This window comes from Manduca sexta, chromosome 12 (assembly GCF_014839805.1).
Source record: "Manduca sexta isolate Smith_Timp_Sample1 chromosome 12, JHU_Msex_v1.0, whole genome shotgun sequence".
Taxonomy (NCBI): domain Eukaryota; kingdom Metazoa; phylum Arthropoda; class Insecta; order Lepidoptera; family Sphingidae; genus Manduca; species Manduca sexta.
In genome coordinates this window covers 13,580,684-13,596,120 of record NC_051126.1, presented here as the reverse complement: position 1 = coordinate 13,596,120, position 15,437 = coordinate 13,580,684, and the positions used below count along the sequence as shown (strand labels likewise).

Sequence of the window (15,437 nt, the reverse complement as noted above, 5' to 3'; positions counted from 1 at the left end):
ACGTCAATATGAAATCACCTGTTGCTAGAGGTTGGAAATAGTGTTGTAAATGCGACGAGATACAAGCTCCACGCAATGAGAGGGCACTTGATAATTTTTTCTTTTATCATTTTTTTTTATATACAAGTTCAACACTCTGATTGTAGCATGTAGTTATTCACAAACTGTCCGAAATTAAATATGACAGTTGTTTTTCAGAACCGATGCACGAAAGAGCTAAACTGATCTTAATCAGATTTTTACTAATATATGATGGTATTTAAAAGTAATCCAAAATTTTAAAAAATTGTGAGCTCAAGAAATTGAGGAAGACCGCACGCTTGTTAGTGGGTACACGACATAATAAGATAGCTGGAGTTTCTTGAATGCAAATAACTAGATGTATTACACCTAAAATTCTAAATCGTTTGTTTATCGTCTTTATTACTGTAGAAACATGTGAAGCGAATTGTTATTTCTTTTTTGTTATCAATTTTACTCAATTAAGGGACATGCTTTTTTCAGTTAATTGGGCGTTTCCGTTGTATGTTTTATGCTAACCAAATTTTTAGTGTGTTAACCTTAGCATTTTCTTTACTTATAAACAATAATCATTATTTTCATCGACTTATTATGTTAACGCAACGTTTTAAATTCAATTATCTAATATTTAATAGTTGAAATATATCGATAGATCAAAAGGATATTTAACAATATACTGTTGTTCTGACGCTCTTTCCCGCTTTCTTCTTTAACGACAAAGTAAGAATTGAGAATTTCCATTACATAAATAGAAAACCTAGTATTGTATAACTACGTAGAGCGAAAAGAATTAAGGCCTACGTTATTTTATTTCTATTTATTTGCAAAAGCAACAGCTTAAGTACAATTAAGGATAACAAATTTAGCTGAGTATTAGGTATAATGTCGGAGGCCAAAAAGTGCTTTCCACGAACTTACAAAAAAAATACATAATTTCCAATGTTACATTCTGTTGTAGTCCACCCATTCATCCAAAATCCTAGCGTATACGCATGTGTGTGTGTGTGTGTGTGTGTGCAAGTGTGAGTGTGCGACACATTGATACTGTTAACATACATTAAATTGTAAGTTATGCTATTTATACCATCTGGGATTTTTTATTATTTTTAGTAATACATAATTATGTACACAAAGATAAATTTTATCTCGAACAATCACATTTTTTTTTAGGATTTTTGGAAAAGATCTTTCATGTGTGCAGAGTCATGAATATAATCTTGTTAATAATTTACAAAAGAAGGAAACACTAGTTATTTCCTACTTGCACCGAATATTCGACTTCTATTCGGTATTTAGCCTATTCGGTAAATTGTAGTCAGATAATTGGTAAAATAAAGAGATTGATTAATTTTATAAATAAAGATTATTATTACATAAAGCAGCCAAATATGAATGAATGAACTCTGCTAGCCTAATTTTGATCAAAGCGACCAATCTAAACGGAGATCAACTAGGGTCGCGGGAGATATCATAGTGCACAAGTGTGTGCGGAATACACAGATACACTCTGTTCCTTCACTCTCATAGTCCGGTGAGACGACTATCCGACATGACCGATGAAGATCATGTCAGAGCACCAACGGCTTTACGTACTTTCCGAGGCACAGAGGTATTTCACCACTAAATCCTCGATTCCGAATTGTAATTGAGTAATTTACTCGGTCACATGTCAGAGAGGGCTATGCTCGAAGTCTCGGAGGAGGAGATTTGCAGAAACTCAAGTGGCAGTGGGCAGGGCACATAGCTCGTAGAACTGATGGCCGTTGGGGCGGAAAAGTTCTGGAGTGGCGACCACGAACCGGGAGACGCAGCGTAGACAGGCCCCCCACGAGATGGGCCGACGACCTGGTGAGGGTTGCCGGAGTCCGATGGATGAGGGCGGCCCAGAACCAGTCCCTATGGCGTTCAATGAGGAAGGCCTATGTCCAGCAGTGGGCAATTCCCGGCTCACCCAATCACAATTATTTTGGTCTGACTCAGCGCGATAATCGCATTCGTATCGAGTATGCATTGCAACTACGCCACCGAGGTAGTTACTCAAATATATTCAATATTCGTAATATAAAACATTTACAGAACAATTAAAATCTTCAATTTACGCAATATAAATTTAGAACTGGCTAATTGTGTTGCGGGACAGGTTTGTCTGCATTTTTGGGTCGTAGTTTACTCGGTTTGAACAAAGGAACAAGACACAAACACGTTAATATAACTTTTTCCATCAGTTTCTTCCATCACCTTCCGACCGAGTGCCTGATAATTGTCCAGAAGAGCTGCAGAATATTCAGTTCTTAGAGTCCAGAATTATCACTAATATGTTTCTTGTCTTCTAAATTAGTCTTACTTACTTTATACATTATAGTTCTACTATGCCTTGCGACTATACCTATTATAGACAATGGTAAGTTTTATTCTTTCCTTATGGATATTCCTTATATAACGAGAACTTTAATATAAAATATAAATATGTATCTTGTCATTGACCTGTATTGTGTGGACATACAAAAAACGATTAACAAGTGTAAACGTACTGTAAAATACCACTTAATATTGGCGTCTTCAAAATATTAGCTTATGACTATATTATACGTGTACGTAATGTGCATTGTATACTTAACTAGCTTTTACTTTTGCGCGCGGCTTCGCCCGCGTGAAGGATTTTTCCGGGATAGAAGATCATACCATATTGAATAAAAATCCGTTCAGTACATTTGGGAAAATCGATAACATACAAACCTACAAAAGGGGACTTTGTTTTATAATATATTGTACTTATAGATAATAAAACGGTACACGAGGTCATGCCCAAATCGCGCAGTGTCCAAAAACAAACGTCTCATCCCACTCAGCTCTCACTGGCTCACTCCCCTCCTGTCTCGGCTCTGGAAAGATATCTGCTAGCTGGATTTCCATCAGAAAAAGAAGTCTTCATCCTATAAAATTGCAACGGGCCTCAACGACAGTTAAGCCGCTGGCTACGCGAGTCTGGAAACATTAGTTCTCATAGTTTCATATTACGTTAATATACTTATTAGAAATACTGCGTCACAGGAGTTGCGTGCTTTGTAGGTAAGTACTTCAAAATTCTATATACTTAGCAGTGGCGAAGAGTGAAATTTTCCGAAAGGGAACCCGACACTACATATAAGTACTAATTATGCATAAATGCGCTCTATAAGTCGTTCTAATGATTACAATTAGATTTAACATAAATTACGACAAGGAAGCCGGCAGGAATCGGATTATATGGACCCTTCGCCACTGGTACTTAGTATATTTATTATTTACTATAATTGTTATACGCGCGACATACCTATCTAAATTAGTTACCTAATAATTAAGGCGACCAATTTAGATTGGTTCGTCATTCAAGCATAAATGTGATATAAAACAAAGGATGCCTCACGATAACAGCAACGAACTGACGATAAGATCGGTAAATATTTTGGAAAAAACAACATGCCAAAAAATACCTACATGCCTCTGGGTATATAAACGCATCCCTACCGCATTAGTGGTACAGTGAGCTGCCCACAATGGAGTTTCACGGACTTGTTCTGCTAGCTTTTGGCACTTTCCTAGTTGCAGGTATGTACTTATATAATTTTGTTTATATTTTGAGTTCTATAATAATGTAAAGTAGAGGTTATTATGGTTTTTTAGGTTGGTTATTTAGGTTTTTAGCAAACAAAACAATAAGTATTGTAAACAAAATTAAACATTTATCTTATAGCTATAATCAGCGTCTTAACTAAAGCGCAACGAATAGTGCGAATAAACTGCAATGATCGACTAGTTAGGTACTTGAAAACGTTACCCCTAGCAATGCCTTATCTATACTATTATTATAAAGCTGAAGTGGTTTGTTTGTTTGAACACGCTAATCTCAGGAACTACAGGCTCGAACTGAAGAATTCTTCTAGTCTTGGATAGCCCACGTATCGAGGAACGTTATAGACTATATTATATCATCACGCTAGGACCATTAGGTGCGAAGCAGTAATAAAAAATGTTGCAAAAACGGAGAACATTTATTCCTCTTGAGAGCTTCCATTGCGTGTGCTGAGTAAACGGTTATGGAATATATATATGATGGAATTGTTCCTCTTAAAAAGTTCTAAAAATATATATTATAAAACAAAGTCCCCCGCCACATCTGTCTGTCTGTCTGAACGCGTGAAACTCAATAACTACCCAACGGATGTGGATGAAATTTGGTACGGAGATAGTTTGAGACCTTGGGAAGAATATAGGCTACTTTTTACCCCAGGAAAATATATAGCGTGACTTTTTTAACGAACAACTTTATCACGCAGGCGGAGCCGCGGGCAAAAGCTAGTAATAATATTGAACTAGATATCAGTACAAAGGCTGGAGGGTTGGTCACAGATAATGCAATGCATAAGCAGCTACTTGACCGGGTCACAGGTGATAGGTTACTAACTAGGTGTAGTGCATGCGTCCGTTTTTTATAACGTCGCGTCGCGTCGTCTTTCCAGAGGGCAATGCACTGTTGATTCATTAACATTTCATCACTCGTAAACCAAACAAACTTAAATATTTTATACTTTTGCTATATTATAAACTAGATTTTGCAGTCAGATCCAGTCACGTTAAAAAGTTTATCCGAGATGAATATTAGACTATAGCACTTACGAGTAATGAAACTTCCTATAATTGAAAATAAATTCATAATTGGGTTAGTAATTCTTGAGATTAGCGCGTTCAAACAAACAAACTCTACAAATTTAAAATATGAGTATAGATTTAGATGATGCATGGTTTTGTTTACACGGAAAAATGTAGTCCGTGATGTTTTTTATATCACTGGAATTGGGGAATTACCGATGATATTCTTGGTGCTTATTATGTAGGTATCTACGGGTGAGTACAGTCCACGCTATATGAGAGTTCCGTATGCCGTGGTACATATTTCACGCATTGTTATGACGGAAAACAAACTTATAGAGTAGCATACCGGTAGGCGTAGGTATGAATATATCCGTGAGCGAAACACCTTACATCGTGTCTGCCACAATCGTGACGTATTAAATACTATCAGGTAAACTGGTCTCGTCCTTCCGTATAAAAAAGGGGTCATGAGTCATGTCATCGGGCGAGTTCATGTGTGGAACTCACAAACTTATATTTTGCAATCGTTTATGGTCCGTTTATGATTATAATAATAATAATAACTCCAACTAGAGTAATGTATCTTAAAGGGGCCTCTACGTGTTGGATCCATGTCCCCACGCAAGCCTTCCAAAAGGACCGGCCTTTACGCCGTGATTTCCCGCAGGAAAGATACAACATAATAATATCAGCCCTGTATTATGTACTTGCCCACTGCTGAGCACGGGCCTCCTCTACTACTGAGAGGGATTATAGGCCTTAGTCCACCACGCTGGCCTAGTGCGGATTGGTAGACTTCACACACCCTCGAAATTCCTATAGAGAACTTCTCAGGTATGCAGGTTTCCTCACGATGTTTTCCTTCACCGTTAAAGCGAGCGATAATTCACAAAGAATACACACATATTTTTTTAGAAAAATCAGAGGTGTGTGCCCTTGGTATTTGAACCTGCGGACATTCGTCTCGGCAGACCGTTCCACAACCAACTAGGCTATCGCCGCGTTTATGATTGCTTCTTAAATATTCTTTATAGAATACAGATTTAAAGATTTTTGAAATCAGTGTCTAAGGATGCCGTAATAAAACTATATTTCGGGATTCTATTGCGGTTTTTTATATTATCATTTTCTCCCATCATTTTGTCTCATCTGCCTTCCTGGTCAGGGGGGACTGAGGTGTTGGTCATTCGAAAAGTCAAAGTAACACTATCTACTTACATTTTTTTTTCGCTATTGTCGATCCGATCTACACAGTATGAGCTCTCAGTGTTTTGAAGTCTGGCAGCCGGTCTTTTAGGTCCAATAGAATGTCGACTGACGAGAGATGATTACCCCTCGGCAGTTGACACAATTATGCCGGCCTGTTGGAACCGGATATACATAGGCTGACCCGGGAACGCGAAACACTTACGTGGGCAACTATGGCGGGTTTTAACACCTTGTGTACAGTGGTCGCTATTCGGGCGGATATATAAAATATATTTCACCACCGGCAAGTGTCTTAGTTAATATTAAAATTATCTTTTATTTCAGGCAGCAATGACTTTCGGTCTGACTACGAGTTTCATTCTGCAGCTAATGGATGGTTCAAGTTTCAAAAAATACCAGCCAAGTGGCACGATGCGCGACTTCGGTGCAATTTGGAAGGTAAAATTGATTTTATTTACTTTTATTCCGCGGACAAAATTTGCTGTTGATTCCAATATGCTGGGTGGCAAATCCTTGTTAGCTACTGGTCGAAAATATGCTAAAATCCGGGCGTATAGGAACTACTACAATATCTGAATGAATGAATCCTTCCTAGCCGAATTTGGGCCACGGCTTTCAAGCTCAACGGAGATCAGCCAGGTACGATGATAGTGCACAAGGTTGTGCGCAAAATTCATGGGCACTCTCTGTTCCTTCACTCTCATAGTTAGGTGAGACGGCAATCCGATATGGCCGGAGAGACAGATCAGACGCAGGATCAATAACTTTACGTGCTTTCCGAGGCACAGGGGTTTCATACCGCTACTATAATGTCTATTTAACCTGCAAGTTACCATTGTGTTAGCTCTGTCATGTTTCGGTGTCACTTTAGCCAATATAATTACTGGGGAATTACGAGCGCTTATCTCAAGAAAGTAATACGCAGTACAATTGCCGAACGGATTGATTGTTTCGACAATCATATGCCTAAACAAATATTCATGACAGACTTTGAAATCTTTAGTTTCCAGATACTTCGAATAGTTCTATAGTAATATCTCTACAAGACAAGGTCTAACACATTCCAGGTGCAGTTCTAGCGTCACCTATTAACGTGGACGTGAGTGATGTGATTCACAGCATTATCAGCGGACACAAACACGTATTCTCCTCCGGGGTGTACACCGGCGTCCACAATACTATAACACCCACCGAGTACACCAGCGTGGAAGGTACGGTCTTAGTAATATTGAAGTTTAAATTGTATTTGGTTTTGTGAACCGTTAAGTTCTGTCTGCAATCCCTAGTTATCTCTAAGCACTCCCGCCACTTTTCGCCCGACTACGGTAGTAAAAATCTGTTTCCAGCGAAAAAAATTGTTGCCCCTAAGTATCATTCATGGGTTGAATATAACGACCTAAGATGTTTTATGTAAAACGTCATTGATAACGACAGTGTGGGGCCACTAGCGCCTTAACTAATAGAGTCAAATACGTGAGTACAACTTTATAAACGTTTTGTTAATTTTTCTCGTTCTCAGAAGTGCCTTTATGTTCAATGCCGGTTGGAAAGTATAAAAATATATTCCCCGAGGGCTACAGCGGCACTTCAAGCTGCATGCGTCTGCTGCCTCAGGTGGGACTGGTCGCGGGCAGCTGCACCGACGCACTGCCCTACATCTGCTACAAGAAGAAGACCGAAGAGCTCGTCATCACCGAGTGCGGGACCATCGACACAGGTGCAAACAAAGTCAAACTTTTTTCATTTTACTATGAATTGGCAAAACCATAGGCTGTTTGATACAATTTTGAAATTCATGTCTGTTAAAATATTTTTTCACTACGACGGCGAGAAACACTACTAAAAGACGATATGATATTATTGTACCGTTTCTTTTAACCCATACATCGTTGAATCACCAACATACATATGTACATAGGTACTAATAGATTTAGAAATACAGTATGATTTAAATTTTGCACAGGTTATAGACTTGACAACAGAACCGGGCACTGCTACAAGTACCACCGCTATTCGCAGCCGTGGGCGGGAGCTTACCTGACGTGCGCGGCGGAGGGCGGCCACCTCGCCATCATCAACAGCGCCGCGGAGGCTCAAGTGATCAGAGAACTGATCGCCAGCGTCCCGAACGAAGCAATCTTCGGAGGAAGTAAAGGAGGAACAGCTCTTGGCTTTCACGATTGGAATGAAAAGGGAATTTGGAGAACAATCCACGGTGAGTAAACATGATAATATAGTAAAAATATATGTAGTTCTAAAACCGTGATTGAATTCTGGGAATGTGAAAATATTTCACAGATCCTGGGAACTTGAAAATACCGATAAAATATAACTGCTAATATTTGTACATAGTATAATATATTACCTATGTTTGCATTTTGAACGCATCTGTTTATTAAGCCATTTAAAAAAACTCAATAATGTTACCACAACCAATTATTAGGAAAATTATTAGGCCAAAGTTATTGAATACACAGCTCGGACCATGAAAATATTTTTGTTTACAGGACAAACTCTCGTAGAAGCCGGGTATGAGGACTGGAGCCCTGGACAGCCCGATAACTTCTTAGGCAGCGGTACAGTAGGGCAGCACTGCGGCAGTATATTCCGCGGCGGGTCACGCCAGTTCGATGACATACAGTGCAGCCTTCAGGTGCCCTTCATATGCGAGAAAGACCCAGCAACTCTGCGCCCGATACCGCAGTCTTGTAATACACAGTACGAGTATTGAAAATCTACAAAAAATATTGTTCCAAAACACTGCCCCACTGCTGGGCATGGTCCTCAGGAAAACCATAAGTTTCCAAATTTGTAATTTTATAAAAAAAAACGTAAAATAAAAGATTTTTGAAGTAGTATAAAAATTTCTGTTATTTGGAGACAGCGTATGACCCCATTATATTTGTATTTGGTCCGGTTTAATTATTTAAGTTAAGGAAGATAAAGAAATAGTACCGATTAAAAAGTTTATTGGTAAAATATAACGTACCTATACACATTTATTTCTAAATAATTAACAGTGAAATGTACGCAAATATTTTTTATATTAGCATCATACAACATACAAAGACGATCAGCGAGAGACGCTACGCACGACTCCCAATCGTCGCTAGAATTATGTCGGTCTGTCTTACTGGATGCACCAGAAAAAAAGAAGTAGCTATTGTACACAATGAACGAGTGTTTCCCCATATGGTGATTACTCGGGTACAAATAACTGTATTCTTCCACCAATACAATAAAATAAAGTTTAGTTCTTATAGGTAAGAGAGAAAAAAAAAACCTATGTATCTATCCAGCAATAAAAGCTGTCCTTCGATCAAAACGTCCGTGATTGCAAAAAGGATAATATACCCCCGTAGATGGAATAGGGCACCTGTTACATTTGTTCATCTATTTATCTAGCTTAACAAGCAATTTTAATCAGTTACCGACTCCAATATTGGTAACCAGTATATAGGTAATCTTAAATTACTTGTTTCGTTAGTGGTTTTTGAAGGCGACATATTTTTTTTTTATTTTTTGCTTTTTCCGTTAGTAAAAAACTACAGTCAAATTGAGAATCTCCTCCTTTTCTTGAAGTTAGTTAAAAAAGGAACATTCGCCAAATTATTATTTATTTATTTTATATACAACGAGTATAAAAACAGGTTATTGCCGAAGGCATTTTCTACCAGTTAACCTTTAGGTGATGCAGAAGGTTAATAAACTTATCATTTGGGAAGTAAAATTACATTTATAATATGGGAGGCAAGTTTTTCAATATCCCCGGAATCCGAGGATTCTCGGGAATGTGAAAATTCCATCGAGAAAGGTAATCGCTTTAAATGAAACTATATAGAAACAAGTTAGGTTATAATTTTTAACTTACGCTCGCCACCACAATCTTTCAATTGAAATATTAATTTTTGCAGTGTCATTAATAAAAACACGAGACAAACTAAAAATAGTAAGAACGCTGTTTCTGTATTGAATTTACAAAAAATAAAAAATGAATTACGTAAACCTTTACGGTATTGTAAACTGTAAAAAAATTGCATAAAAATACTCTTAATAACAATAAAATGTGAATAGTACAACACTGAAAATGTGATTTGTTGTAATATCAGGACACCTCATCTCGTCTTTCAGCTTTAAGAATGGTCAAGATTTGACAATGTCATATGTGTGGATACAATATATTTATTGAAAATATTAGAAACTTTTACTTTGCGTGCATTCGAACTACAAAATTCCTTAGGGAATTTGGAGCAAAATTTACAAAATGCACGCACCAAAGTAGAAAGATGTTTATATTATTTCGTAATTACCATAGTACTATGTTCAAAACAGAACATAACAAAATCGTTTGTTTATCGCCTTTATTAATAACGACAGAAACACTGAACTTGTTATTTTTCTGTTATCAAATTAACTTAATTAAGATCCTTCATAAATACATTTTATAGTAAATAAGTAAGGTTTTCCGGTATGCGTTTTATACTAACCATACGTTCTATCTCAATTTTTGTAGTATGTTCTACTTTGCGTTTTCTATACTAAAAATAATATTTATTTTTCGTTTTCTATACTAAAAATAAATCATTATTTTCACCGACACTTAAGTATTATAATGATTTCTTCTATTTACGTGAATTTGAAACTTTAGAATAAGACTACTTTGCGCATTTTATACCGGTTTTTATATTATAATTTTCTCCCGACGTTTCGAAGACTGCGGCCTGAGGTGTTGGTCATCCGAAAAGTCAAAGTTACAATATCTACCTACATTATACAATTAAGTATATCATGTTTTTTTTTAATTTTAACTGTTGGTGGTCAGATCTACGCAGAATGAGCTCACAGTGTCTTGAAGCCTGCCAGCCGGTCTTTTGGGTTCCGGTTTAATTAAATGTAGAAATGGACCCCAGGCTTATGTACGCTGCCAAACATCTTCTCTATTGAAATTCGGATGTTTTTTAATTTCAATAGCCTGACGTATCATTCTAGGCAGGAATCGGTGTTCTTTGGCAAAGATTTGTAATTTGTCTAGTCACAGATAATGATAGGAACCTCCTTCAGAGTGTTCAGCGACAGCAGACTTCGTCTTTCGAATTTAGCGAGGCTTTTGAAATTAATTAAAACCACACGACATAAGTAAAACTTCTATAGCTCCATTATATATGTATAGGCCAGGGTTTCGGTGACCAATTTAGATAGGTACATCATTCCAGTATAAATGTGTTATATAAAATGGGTGCCTTACGATAATACAAACGAATTAATGATCAAATCAGAAAATATTTTGAAAAAAACAACAGGCCAAAAAACTCCTATGTGCCTTCGAGTATATAAACAAGTTCCGTCCGCATTAGTGGTACAGTGATCTGCCCACAATGGAGATTCACGGACTTGTTCTGCTAGCTTTTGGCACTTTCCTGGTTGCAGGTATGTATGTACTTATATAATTTTGTATATACCTATTTTGAGTTCTATAATTATGTAAAGTATATAGGGAGGTAAGTAGATTTCTATGTTGTTTTATTTATCCTATTTTCATCTTTTTATTTATTTATGTTTAGTAGAAAATAAAACAATAACAATTGCAAAAAAATCAACACAAAACTTACAGCTATAATCAGCGGTATGAGGAAAATTTCAATTTGGTATTTACGTCTTTTTAAATTTGAGTACACTAAGAAAGCTACAGGGGCTACGATTAAGTATCTAAGTACTGTAATTGGTACTTGATTTTTATTAATAAAAATCATGACACCTTTGCGATAGTGCAACAAAAATAATAACTAATTTAACCTCTATGCCATGTTCGATATCGATATTATTACTCCACATGGGCGAAATCACCGATAGATAAACGGTGGAAGCCATAATATTAAAGACTAGCTTCCGCCCGCAGCTTCACCCGCGTGGATTTCGGACTTCAAAAATGGAGGAGGTGCTCAATTTGTCGGGATGTTTTTTTAATGTATGGTGGTATGCAGGTGGTCCGATTGTCCGGTCATTTCCGTGATACATGATTTCTGTGTAGCTTTAATCATTAAGGTTGCACACGCGACGGAAGCTTTAAAAATGTAGTAACTTCTCCCGTTTTCCCAACATTTCCCTTCACTGCTCTGCTCCTATTAATTGTAGCGTGATGAAAAGTATACTATAACCAGCTCAGGAGTATGAAAAATAATTGTACCAAGTTTCGTTAAAATCCGTCGAGCAGTTTTTGTTTCTATAACGGTTATACAGACAGACGAAAATTTTACTAATTGCATTTTTGGCATCAGTATCGATCCCTAATCACCCCCTGATGGTTATTTTGGAAATATATTTCATGTACAGAATTAACCTCTCTACATATTTATTATAAGTATAGATTATCATAAGTATAGATATAGATATAGAAGAAGAATCTGTCTGGACCTATTATTTTTTAAACCTAACCTTAAATCACAGAGCCTTCTACGAATGTTCTAGCTTAATTATTATACCACCGATTTTTTCGCCAGAGACAGACATGGTTTTTAACAGCTTAATAAGTATTTAATGAATATAGTCGACCTTGAATCTACTTTGGGTAGCGCTATGTGAGGAAACACAGCTTGTATCGTAGCATACTGGTAGGCAACCTATGTTACGCGTCTCTGTCGCGTAGCTTATGAATATCTCTGTGGGAGGAGAACCTGACAACGTGTCTGTTGACGGATTACTAAATAGTAAATACTATCAGGCAAACTGGTCTTGTCATTAAGTATAAAAAAGTTTCATGAGTCATCACTCATGACATTGAAGGAGTGTGAATACTAATTAATGGTAATGTGTTTAACTCACAAACTTATATTTTGCAATCGTTCATGGTATGTTTATGATAGTTTCTTAATTATTATTTATTGAATATGGAATCAAAGATTTTGGTAATCAGTGTCTAAGTATAATGTTGCTATGGTGCCTTTTTTAATATAATAATTATCTTTTATTTCAGGCAGCAATGATTTTCGGTCTGACTACGAGTTCCATTCTGCAGCTAATGGATGGTTCAAGTTTCAAAAAATACCAGCCAAGTGGCACGACGCGCGACTTCGGTGCAATTTGGAAGGTAAAATTAATTTTGGTTACTTTAATTCTCAGTTTAGTTACTCATATTCTGGTGAGACGGCAATGCGACATGACCGGAAAGAGACAGATTTCTAGATACTCAAAAAAAGGACTATGGTAATATCTCTACAAAACAAGGTCTAACACATTTCAGGTGCAGTTCTAGCATCACCAATTAACGTGGACGTGAGCGATGTGATTCACAGCATTATCAGTGGACACAAACGCGTATTCTCCTCCGGGGTGTACACCGGCATCCACAATACCATAACACCCACCGAGTACACCAGCGTGGAGGGTATGGTATTAGTATTTTTATTCAAGTTGAAATTAATAAAAAATATTTTTAGTTTCTCAACCTTAACGTATTGAATCTAGTGGTAACGTATTTACCCCGTGAACAGTTCTGTCATCTATCACTTTTTATATATTTTTTTTCGCGGGAAAGTGTTTTCGACTATAGCGCAGCCAAGGCGAGCGACTTAACGATGTTGGGTTCACCGTATCTAGCGAATGGACGTTCAGCCGCCCGGAAAAATGGAAAACGTCAGGCGACCGCCGCCGACGCCGCACAGCCTAACTAAAACTCCGCGATGACCATCTTCGACGCTTTCGACGGAAGTGTCTAAGTTGTCGTTCATAATCACCCTTGCGCGATGACGCTTAGAGCGGCCCATCTCCTGTTGTAGGGGGAGGGAAGGGAGCATAAAGCCTACCTTCAGCACTGTCGTCCATTCCAGGGGATCCAATAATGTAATCTAACGGCAGACAGCCCCTGCCGTCTGCAGAATTTTGGTAGTATGCCAATGTAGTGTGAATTTAGGAAGTCGTTCAGGCGAACGTCCGATGCTTTTCATATTTCTGAGCGATTTAATGTCGGGTCGTAAGGCCGGTAACTCCAACATACCCTGTAGTTGCCCCTTGTAGCTTGGAAGTAGCAAAACTTTCAATTTCCAGCGAAAAAAATGGTGGCCCCCATAATTTACGAGATGAATACAAAGACATAGTGTGGGGACACTAGATAAATGCGTGGGTCCAATTTTATAAATTTTTTGTTAAGTAATTGTTTTGCTTTCTCAGGAGTGCCTTTGTATTCGATGCCAGTTGGAATGTATGAAAATATGTTCCCCGAGGACTACAGCGGCACTTCAAGCTGCATGCGTCTGCTGCCTGAGGTAGGACTGGTCGCGGGCAGCTGCACCGACGCACTGCCCTACATCTGCTACAAAAAGAAAACCAAAGAGCTCGTCATCACCGAGTGCGGGACCATCGACACAGGTGCAAACAAAGTCAAACTTTATGCATTTTGCAATGAATTTAGCAAAGCCGTGGGTAGCTTGATGTAATTTTTAATTTCATGTCTTTAAAAATATTTTTTCATTACGACGGCGAGCACAACTAAAACACGATATGAAATTATTGCAAGCTTTTCATTTTTTTTAACTCTGATAACGTATCGTTGATTCACGAACAAACAAAATACTATGTAGTTATTAAAGACATTAAAAATACAGTATGATTTAATTTTTGCACAGGTTATAGACTAGACAACAGAATCGGGCACTGCTACAAGTACCACCGCTACTCGCAGCCGTGGGCGGGAGCTTACCTGACGTGCGCGGCGGAGGGCGGCCACCTCGCCATCATCAACAGCGCCGCGGAGGCGCAAGTCATCAGAGAACTGATCGCCAGCGTCCCGAACGAAGCAATCTTCGGAGGAAGTAAAGGAGGAACAGCTCTTGGCTATGACGATTGGAATGAAAAGGGAATTTGGAGAACGATCCACGGTGAGTAAACATGATAATACGGTGAAAATATAATATATATATATAGTTCTGAAGTCGTGATTGAATTCTGGGAATGTGAATATATTTCACAGATCCTGGGAACTTGAAAATACCTAAAAAATACAACTCCTAATATTTGTTCATAGTATAATATATTACCTATGTTCTTCACGCATCTGTTTATTAAGACTTTAAAAAAAACCTCAACAGTTGTTTAGGATTACCACAACCAATTATTCGGCAAATTATTAGGCCAAAGTTATTAAATACATGGCTCGGACCATTAAAACATTTTCGTTTACAGGACAAACACTCGTAGAAGCCGGGTATGAGGACTGGAGCCCTGGGCAGCCGGATAACTCCTTAGCCAGCGGTTCGGAAGGGCAGCATTGCGGCCGTATATTCCGCGGCGGATCGCGTCAGTTCGACGACATACAATGCAGACTTCAAGAGTCCTTTATATGCGAGAAAGACCCAGCAAGTCTGCGCCCGATACCGCAGATTAGTAATACACAGTATTGAAAATCTAAAATTGATATCGGTTCAAAATACAGCCCTACTCCCGAGCATGGGCCTCAGGAAAGCCATAAGTTTGCAAATTTGTAATTTTACAAAAAAATTAATAAAGTTTTATTTTTATATGAGACCACTATTTTCGAATTTCATCCTGATTCAAATAATTATGGTTAAGGAAAAAAAATACAT

At 37.8% G+C, this 15,437-nt stretch overlaps 2 protein-coding genes across 2 annotated transcripts; both read left to right on the top strand.

Annotated features, from left to right (window-relative positions):
- The first annotated feature begins 3,430 nt into the window (after positions 1-3,430).
- On the top strand, positions 3,431-8,726 carry LOC115451617 (C-type mannose receptor 2). Its single transcript, XM_030179981.2, has 6 exons — positions 3,431-3,609; positions 6,187-6,300; positions 6,930-7,073; positions 7,382-7,579; positions 7,826-8,077; positions 8,370-8,726. Exons 1-6 carry the CDS (start codon positions 3,558-3,560, stop codon positions 8,591-8,593), a joined length of 984 nt encoding a protein of 327 aa, XP_030035841.1. The 5' UTR covers positions 3,431-3,557; the 3' UTR covers positions 8,594-8,726.
- Positions 8,727-11,124: 2,398 nt separating this feature from the next.
- LOC115451625 (C-type mannose receptor 2) lies at positions 11,125-15,378 on the top strand. Its single transcript, XM_030179993.2, has 6 exons — positions 11,125-11,289; positions 12,833-12,946; positions 13,100-13,243; positions 14,026-14,223; positions 14,481-14,732; positions 15,037-15,378. The coding sequence occupies exons 1-6, from the start codon at positions 11,238-11,240 to the stop codon at positions 15,252-15,254; spliced, it is 978 nt and encodes a 325-aa protein (XP_030035853.1). The 5' UTR covers positions 11,125-11,237; the 3' UTR covers positions 15,255-15,378.
- The last annotated feature ends 59 nt before the right edge of the window (positions 15,379-15,437 follow it).

Coding starts and splice junctions, on each gene's coding strand:
- LOC115451617 (XM_030179981.2), top strand. CDS start 3,558: ATGGAGTTTCACGGACTTGTTCTGCTAGCTTTTGGCACTTTCCTAGTT. Junction 7,074..7,381: donor CGAGTACACCAGCGTGGAAG/GTACGGTCTTAG, acceptor TCTCGTTCTCAG/AAGTGCCTTTATGTTCAATG. Junction 7,580..7,825: donor GTGCGGGACCATCGACACAG/GTGCAAACAAAG, acceptor AATTTTGCACAG/GTTATAGACTTGACAACAGA.
- LOC115451625 (XM_030179993.2), top strand. CDS start 11,238: ATGGAGATTCACGGACTTGTTCTGCTAGCTTTTGGCACTTTCCTGGTT. Junction 11,290..12,832: donor TGGCACTTTCCTGGTTGCAG/GTATGTATGTAC, acceptor CTTTTATTTCAG/GCAGCAATGATTTTCGGTCT. Junction 12,947..13,099: donor ACTTCGGTGCAATTTGGAAG/GTAAAATTAATT, acceptor AACACATTTCAG/GTGCAGTTCTAGCATCACCA.